At 48.1% G+C, this 8941-nt stretch overlaps 1 protein-coding gene across 1 annotated transcript; it reads left to right on the top strand.

The window, feature by feature from the left end:
- Positions 1–1032: 1032 nt before the first annotated feature.
- Positions 1033–3759, top strand: LOC148114427 (NAD(P)(+)--arginine ADP-ribosyltransferase 2-like). Its single transcript, XM_087894334.1, has 2 exons — positions 1033–1101; positions 3064–3759. Exons 1-2 carry the CDS (start codon positions 1033–1035, stop codon positions 3757–3759), a joined length of 765 nt encoding a protein of 254 aa, XP_087750460.1.
- The last annotated feature ends 5182 nt before the right edge of the window (positions 3760–8941 follow it).

The following is an 8941-nucleotide window of genomic DNA, read 5'->3' as shown; positions in this document are numbered from 1 at the left end:
TGGGTGCTCCATCACTGGAGGCTTTCAAGAAGAGACTGGACAGCCAGGTGTCTGAAATGTTCTAGGGTCTCCTGCTTGAACAGGGGGTTGGGAGTAGAAGACCTCCGAGGTCCCTCCCAGCTCTGTGATTCTGTAAGCATCTCCTGCCTGAGCTAGGGGTTAGACAAGAAGACCTCTGAGGCAGTGCTGAAATCTAAAATCTGTTACTACCGGTTCTGCGGGCATGGCTTGGTGGGGGTGGGGGTAATGTGACTGGATCGGCGTGGCCAATTTTTTTTTTTTTTTTTACTTTTAAAACCATTTTTTCTACAGCCTCTTCAGCGAAGAGGTTGTTAAAGAATGCTTTCAAAAGGCTCTGACGATCCCAGCTGAGTTGCCTGATCGGCAGAGGCTTTTTTTCTTTTAAATGCCTCTGAGATCCAAGCTGAGTTGCCTGATCAGCAGAGGTTTTTTTAAAAAGCCTCTGACGATCAGGCAACTCAGCTTGGATCTCAGAGGCATTTAAAAGAAAAAAAGGGTTTTTTTTCTTTTAAAAGCCTTTGACGATCCCAGCTGAGCTGCGCGATCATTAGAGGCTTTTTTTTTTACTTTTAAAAGCATTTTTTCAGCCGAAGAGGTTGTAGAAAAAATGCTTTTAGAAGTTTTTTAAAAGCCTCTGATGATTGTACGGCTCAGCTGGGCAGGGGGAGGGGGGATTTTTGCTACTGGTTCTCCGAACCACCTGCTTCCATCGCTACTGGATTGGGTGATCCGGTCCAAACTGGGAGAGTCTTGTGGAGATGAGGAGGAAGAGGAGGAGGATGGACCTCCCCTTTCTTCTAGCACTGATGCTGTTCCCTAGTTGGGTGATGAAACGTCTGCAAGAAAACCACCCAGCTCAGAGAGCACCAAGGACCCTTCATTTCAACCCTGAGCTACAAAGATTCTCCTTTATTGGTAGAACTTAAATAGATCAATGTTTTATTAAGATCCTGGGTGGGGTTTCACATGCCACAGTGGTTCCTTCTTGCTTTTCTTTTCTCAGGAGTCGCCATGAAGACGCCAACCATCCAGGTGGCCCTGGCGTTGTGCCTGATTGGATTCTTCCCAGGACCTTTGCAGGTAGAAGTGTCCACTGTTTTAAATGGGGAGGGGTTGCCGGACAGACAGGCCACAATCCCCCACCTCCCTGCTTTGCAAAAAAGCCATTTCCCGCTGTTAAGATCTTAGTTGTGTTGACAAAAAAGAAGAAATGGTGAAGAAGAAAATCTCCCAATGGACCATTGTGAGGCCATCTAAACTAGGCTGAGGCCAGGGATGTGGATCCCTCCAGAGCTCCCGATCCAGTAGTGATGGTGGTGGGTGGTTCGGAGAACCAGTAGCAAAAATCCCTGTGCCCTCCCCCACCCCATGCTGAGCTGAGTCACACAATCATCAGAGGCATTTTTTCTTCAACCTCTTCTGACGAAAAAATGCTTTTAAAAGTAAAAAAAAAAAGCCTCTGATGATCACGCGGCTCAGCTGGGATCATCAGAGGCTTTTCAAAGCATTTTTTTCCGCAACCTCTTGGCCGAAGAAATGGGGAAAAAATGCTTTGAAAAGTCTCTGACGATCCCAGTTGAGTTGCCTGATCGCCAGAGGCTTTTCAAAGCATTAGAAAAAATGCTTTGAAAAGTTAAAAAAAAAGTTGGCCACGCCCTCCCAGTCACACCCACAGAACCGGTAGTAACACATTTTACATTTCACCCCTGCTCCAGAGCCATGGAGACCACAAGGTCTTCGGGCCTTCTCCCTTTTTGTCATTGTCCCAAAGGTGCTTTTTCAAAAAGCAACTGGGCTCCGTTTTTCCTTGAATATGTCTCGCTTCTCATCCAAGAAACTTCTTCAGTTCTGACTGAACGGTGGAGGATGGAAGGATTTAAAATCCTTGCAATCATCTGGTCATTTGCATTATTTTAGAGAGTGGATGAGGTCCCTTGGAGGTCAGCTGAGTATTGAAAATGGATGTAGAGCCTTCTTGGAACTGCAGAAAGGACCATGTTGTAAACAAGAGGTGGTGTGGTGTCCCTTCCTCTCTGTTAAATTGGGGCTGTTTAATCTTAATGTAGATGGCCTCTTTGATCCCTCCTTTGAACCAGTGTTCCTCTCTGTCCAGAATGTGGACTTTGCTCGCTTCGTCTTTCAAATGCAGGTGGACTGCTGAACCTTGTCCTGATGGGTTTGTTCTCCTGTGTTGTGCCATGCGTTTGTGAAGTGATTGTTTTGTTTCTCCACTGTACAGCTATGTACATGTCTCATTACATTGTGCTGCATACATCACACTATGTTCTGTCCCCGTCTCTCACACACACACAAACAGTCAGCCAGGAGTTAATAAAACCAGCAGTCAGGAATTCCTTTGAGATAACAGAATCGGCAGCAATTCTGTTAGTAGCTGCCTGCCAAAGACTTTAGTCACAAAGGGAGGTTTTTCTCCTCCATCCCATACACCAAAATAAGTCCACAAAGCCAAAGAATTGTCAAGTTCAGTCCATAATAAATCCAAGGAGGGCATATAACGAAGTTCCAGAAACGCAGTATGACTTGCTAGCTTTTCAGTTTTGTCCGTCACAAGGCCTGAATGGCCACCACACCCCCTTTTATCCCCTGTGGGGTGTGGTCCAGTGACTCAGCTTAATCTCTGACATGCCTCCTTCTCTGCTGCGTGCCCTTGTCTTTCCAACACATTCGGGGATCCAGCCAAGACTCATCTCTGTCGCTGTCTAACTGCAGCTGCTCGGAAGTGCCTGGCACCTGGCCTATTTCTTGGCCTTCGGAGGACACCTGAGGCATTGCCAGAGAGGAGGGTCCTGGAGAGGGAGGCCTTGCCAACTCCTCTCCTTCACTTTCGAAGTCTTCTCCCTCCGATAAGACGGGCTCAGGAGTCGGAGTCACAACACACTGCTTCTCTTTTGTTAGTTCAGGACCCAACATCTCTCACTAAAAAGGGCATTTGGATGGACAGGACCAATGGTCAACCTTATCAAGACCTTGGGCTCTTTTCTCACCTTCATGTCCTTCCACATTTTCTCTTTTCTCGGACAGGTCTTGTGTCTCAAAAAGATTCTGCTTGACATGGCCATGAATTCTGTGGATGACCAGTACCTTGGCTGCAACCCCATGAAAGAGCGGAAGCTGCAGCAGCTAGGATATCTTCCTATACCCCAAAAATATAGGGAAACCTGGGAAAGTGCCCAACGGCACTGGGCCAAACGTAGCCAAACCGTGAGCTACTTCAATCCAGTCTACGGCACTGCAGTTGTGGCTTACACAATGGCTAGCAGCCTGTACGAAGATTTCAATAGCGCCACACGCGAAGCCTGGAAATCCCAATACTCTTACAACCAATTTGCCTTCAAGGACTTCCATTTCCTCCTCACCAAGGTGGTGAAGATCAGGAAGATTCTGGGAAGGTGCTACGAAGTCTTCCGCGGGGTAAAAGGCACCCGTTTCAGCGCCAACGTCAAACAGCTTGTCCGCTTTGGACAGTTTGCTTCTGCGTCATTGCTCAAAGACAAGGCCGAAAACTTTGGCGAGGACACATTCTTCTCCATCAAGACCTGCCACGGAGTGCCCATTCACGACCTCTCGTATTACCCATCTGAAATGGAAGTTCTCATCCCACCGTATGAGAAGTTCATTGTGACCCAACACAGGAAGGGCCAAAGGGGGGTTATCATCCGATTGGAATCCCAGGGCGTGTACAGCCACGTCAACTGTGAAGTCCTGAAAGGTAATTGAGGTGTTACTACTGCTTTATAAGGTTTTCGTAAGCACCACCCGTGCAATACGGCAGGGGTGTCAAACTCAAGGCCCAGGAGCTGGAGCTGGAGCTGGAGCTGGCCTGTGGGGTGCTTAGATCTGGCCTGCAGGGCCACACTGGAAACAACGAAGGACTGGCCCATGGTGCCTCTGCCAGCGAAAACGGAGTTCGGGAGGGCTGCATGCGGGTCCTCCCAAGCTCCATTTTTGCTGGCAGAGGGTTACAGTAGGCCGTCACAGCTGAAAACAGAGCTCAGGAGCCCGTTTTCTCTGGCAAAATGCTTGGGCCACCACAGGCACCCTGACACGAGTGACGATGAGCTGGCCATGCCCACCCTGGTCACGCCCACTCCAGCCCCTCCCCCTCGAGGTAAAACCTTAGTGCAGCCTTCCATGAAATTGAGTTTGACACCCCTGGAATACGGCATCCAGTTTTGGTCACCCCGATGTAAGACAGATGTTAAAGCTCTAGAACAGTGATGGCTAACCCTTTTGCAATCACGTGCCAAAAGCTAGGGGAGTGCAGGGGGGGGTGTCACACAGGCGTTTGCCATAATTCAATGCACCCCACACCCCGTACATGCATGCACAACCCCCCTGCACTCCCACTTTTGGCACACAATGGCCCGGTGGGCCCGGTACAGTGGTGGGTTCCGCCCGGTTCCACCCGGTTCCGCTGAGCCGGTAGCGGTGACGATATGATGTCACCGAACTGGTTCTCCCCCCCCCCCGCCCCCCCACCCTCCCCTGTGTTATTCTTACCTTTTATTTGGCCCCACCCCCAATCTATTGCTGCCTCCTGAGTCCCACCTGATGGCTAGAGGGAAAAAAAACTGTTTAAACTCTTGCTGTGGGGCTTCAAATGGCCGCCCTACAGCTGATCGGTGTTAAAAGAAAACGAATGAGTAGACCGGTGCCTGCAAAAATACGTGAGTAGATCAGTGCCTGCAAAAACAAATGGGTAGATGGGTACAGCTCTGCAAGCAGTTAAAAGCCTGGTAGACCAGTACCTCTGCTAAATCCTAAATAATTGTCACATGACCATCAAGCCACGCCCACAAAATAAGCCACGTCCACAGAACCGGTAGTAAAATATTGTAGAAAACCACCACCACCCCTAGCCCAGTAGGCCCGTTTTTCGCTCTCCCCAGGCTCCAGAGGCTTTCTTGGAGCCTAGGAACGGCGAAAACAGCTTTTCCCACCCCGCCGGAGGCCAGAAACAGCCCATTTCCTGACTTCTGGTGGGCCCGGAAGGCTAGAAAATCAGCTGGCTGGCATGCGCATGCACACTGGAGCTGAGCTAGGGCAAAACTCGTGTGCCCACAGATATGGCTCCACGTGCCATAGGTTCGCCATCACGGCTTTAGAACAAGGGTGTCAAAGTGGCAGCCCACGGGCCCGATGCGTCACATGCAGGCAACACCCACCCCAGCTCCACGAAGAGGGAAAACGTCGCAAAATGTGGCGACACCACTGCTCTACAAAGAGCGCAGAGAAGAGCAACAAAGATGATTAAGGAGCTGGAAACTCACCACGGTCCAACTCACCACGGGACAATTTCACAATTTCAAATTAATTATTTAAAATAAATTTTAAACATAAAAATCAATCCATAACAATATTTTGATTTTCATCGTTCGCCTTTCCATTCTGTCCCTCCTTTTGTGTCCTTTCTTTAACGTTTCCATTCCACCGTTTGTTTGATATTGTCCCACGGCGAGTTCTCCCACGGCGAGCTGACAGTTGTTCTCTCACCTTATTTTTGCCTATTTGAATTTGCATACCTAACCTGTCATTGATAGTTCTGTTTTTGGTATGTTGAGTATCCCAAAGATTTTTCTGCAGGCAACTGGACTTTCTTGCTTTTTTTTTTTTTCTTTTGAAGAGATTTCGCTTCTCACCCAAGAAGCTTCTTCAGCTCTGACAGGGTAGTGGGGAATGGAAAGATCCCATCAGAGCTGAAGAAGCTTCTTGGATGAGAAGCGAAACGTCTTCGAAAGAAAAAACAAGGAAGTCCAGTTGCCTCCTGAAAAATCACCTTTGGGACAACCGTGACCTGGAGGACGGAGAATCTCTACAGACGGTAAGTTGAGTAGTGTTTTCTTTTCGTGTGAAGTATGAAGGAAGCCATTCTGCTTTCTCTCAACTGCCCGTTGTTATCTTCTCCTATTAGTGGACTGATTGCTTCTTTGACTTTTTCCTCGTTTTATTATTGGTCGGAAGGAACTTTTTGTCAATTGTTTTTGACATTGGTCGCAATTCTTACTTCGTTCAAAGCCTTCGCTTTCCTAACTTCACCTTTGCAGATTCAGGCTAGCTAAGTTCTGACCCAGCTCCCCAAACACACCAAACCCTCTGAAGTGAACTCAAAGATTCCTTTATTGGGAGTGCCAGCAGCCCCGACAAAAAGTTTCTCTCTCAACGCAGGCTAAGAATTCCGTCCGTCCGGAAGACGAATAGTTGTCTGTCCCATCTATTCATCTCCGCCCCCTGCCTTTGATCCCCAGAGCTAGAGAGGGGCTTCACTAGCAGCGGTGACTCTTCCTTCCCAAGAACCAGCCCACGGATTTCCACTGCTCTCCTCTCCTCTGCCTTCTGTGCATCCACGCATCAGGCACTGGACCCAGCTGTTCCTCCTCTTCCTCATCAGCCACCTCTAAACCTGGGGGCTGTTGACTCTCCATCTGAGGGCTGATGGACGGGCCGGGCTCCGCCCATAGATTTCCACTGCTCTCCTCTCCTCTGCCTTCTGTGCATCCACACATCGGGTACTGGACCCAGCTGTTCCTCCTCTTCCTCATCAGCCACCTCCAGATCTGGGGGCTGCTGACTCTCCATCTGAGGGCTGACGGATGGCCCAGGCTCCCCCCTTCTCTCTCTTTCTCTGACCGCTCCACTCCCTCTTCCCCCTTGGAGCTCTCAGGTTGCCTTGATGCGGACCTTGACTCCCACCCCTCCTCCTCCTCCTCCTCTGATTCGGCTGCTGGAGGGAACAAGCTCCTGCTATTCTGCCTCAGTGATGCTCTAGTTTTTTTTGCTTTTTTTTAAACTTGCCTTTCTTTTCTCTCCCTTGGTGGGCCTGAGAGTTCTTTGTGCAACCATACTGGGGTTTTTCTTGGTTTTCTCTCTCTTTTTTTTTTTCTTTTTTGCTGGTATTGAATGAAATCATTCAGGTCACGGACGAGGCACCTCGGCAAAGGACAAAAATAAAAAACGAATACATACAGTCCCTCGGGAGAATAGCGGCATATAAATCGCAATAATAAATAAATAAATAAATAAATAAATAAATAAATAAATAAATAAATAAATAAATAAATAAATAAATAAATAAATAAAATAGGAATCAATCTTTCACTTGCTGCCACATTAACCTCTCTGCCTCTCACCCTCTTTTTGTCTCCACATGTGCAGGTCGCTAATCTCCTATGGGGAGGCCGTTCCTCCTGTGGGGTCTCCTTTCAACCTGGAGCACCCTTGGCCATCCCTAGGAAGGAGAGCATTGCATAACGTGCAAAATACCTTTGAAAAGTGCCTCTCTTTTTTTTTTTTTTGTCCTCCTGACAAGATTTCAGGCAGCTCAAAAAAGGCGACGGCAGCTAGTCCTCGACTTAGAACCGTCTGTTTAGTGACTGTTCAAAGTTTCAACAGCCCTGGAAAATGTGACTTTGGACCGTTTTTCAGAGTTTCGTGCCCTTTGTGGCATGCCCACAGTCACGTGATCAAAATTCAGATGCTTGGCAAACAACTTATATTTATGACGGTCATGGTGTCACCTTTTTCCAACCTTCTGACAAGCCAGATTCACTTAACAACCATGTTACTCATTTAAGAACCACAGGGATTCCCTTAACAAATGTGGCGCGAAAGGTCGTAAAATCGGGAGGGGGGTGTCTCATTCCACACATGTCTCACTGAACAACAGAAATTTCAGGCTCCATGGCGGTCATAAGTTGAGGACTACCTGTATTCGAGGAGGGTGAAGTCTTTCTCTAGGGTGCAGAAATCAAGGCTTGGGTATACGTGATTTGGGATGATTGTATCGAAAATCAACAAATCAAGCAATAAAATAATTTGGCGTGCAATGAAAGCTTTGTTTTATTATGTGGGAGAAAACACACACACACACACACACACACACACACACTGTAGGTTGCATCTGCTCCTCTCCCACCCAGCTTTGCGTCTTTCTGAACATTTTGCAGCTTTAATCGGAGAGTTTGGAAGGCAGCCCTATTGTTTGGTTGACGAAAAGGCTAGTTTGGGCCCATTGAAAGAAAGGACACAGATTTAAATGGGGTGGGGGGGAAACCCTGGTTTCCTGACCTTTGAAAGGAAGTGTGGGAGCCTGCTCTGTGCGGCAGCAGCCAAAAAAGTTAACACAATCCTCGGTTGCATAAACAGAGGCATAGATGTGAAGTGTTAGTACCGCTTTGTAAAGCCTTAGTTAAGGCCACACCTGGAACGCTGCATCCAGTTGTGGTCGCCACGTTACAAAAAAGAGTTTGAGACTTTGGAAAAAGCACAAAGAATAATTAAGATGATTAAAGGCCTGGAGGCTAAAACATACGAATAACCGTTGCAGAATTTGGGTTTGGCCAGTCCAGAGCAAAGAAGGCCTGGGGGGGGGGACAGGATAGCAGTGTTCCAATATTTGAAGGGCTGCCCCAAAGAAGAGGGGGTCAAATTATTTTCCCAAGCCCCAGAAGGCAGGATGAGAAACAAGGGATGGAAACTCATCAAGGAGAGAAGCAACTTAGAATTAAGGAGAAACTTCCTAACAGTAAGGACAATTAACCCGTGGAACTGCTTGCCACTAGAAGTTGTAGGTGCTCCATCACTGGCAGTTTTTAAGAAGAGACTGGACAGCCATTTGTCAGGGATGGCTGTGGATCTCTTGCTTGAGCAGGAGGGCTGGACTAGAAGACCTCCAAGGTCCCTTCCAGCTCTATTCTGATTAATTAAGCCTACAATTTGCCGTAATACTCGGGGTTTGATCTCCCACTCATTCTCCCCCCAGAAAAAGGAGTACAATGGGTGTGGGGGGGGGAATAGCTCTGCCCTGGTCCTGCGAGAGGAAGGAGGACTTTCTGCAATGGAGGGGAGAGATTTGGGGGGTGGGCTTCGACTCTAAGATGGGACGTCCTCTTAAATAGGAATC

Source organism: Pantherophis guttatus, chromosome 4 (assembly GCF_059756535.1).
Source record: "Pantherophis guttatus breed Tessera chromosome 4, ASM5975653v1, whole genome shotgun sequence".
NCBI classification, from domain to species: Eukaryota; Metazoa; Chordata; class Lepidosauria; order Squamata; family Colubridae; genus Pantherophis; species Pantherophis guttatus.
This window is presented reverse-complemented; position numbering and strand designations above follow the sequence as displayed.

Excerpts from the sequence above, each read along its gene's own strand:
- LOC148114427 (XM_087894334.1), top strand. The coding sequence starts at position 1,033 with ATGAAGACGCCAACCATCCAGGTGGCCCTGGCGTTGTGCCTGATTGGA. Across the intron at positions 1,102-3,063 it reads TCTTCCCAGGACCTTTGCAG|GTCTTGTGTCTCAAAAAGAT; the intron begins GTAGAAGTGTCC and ends TTTCTCGGACAG.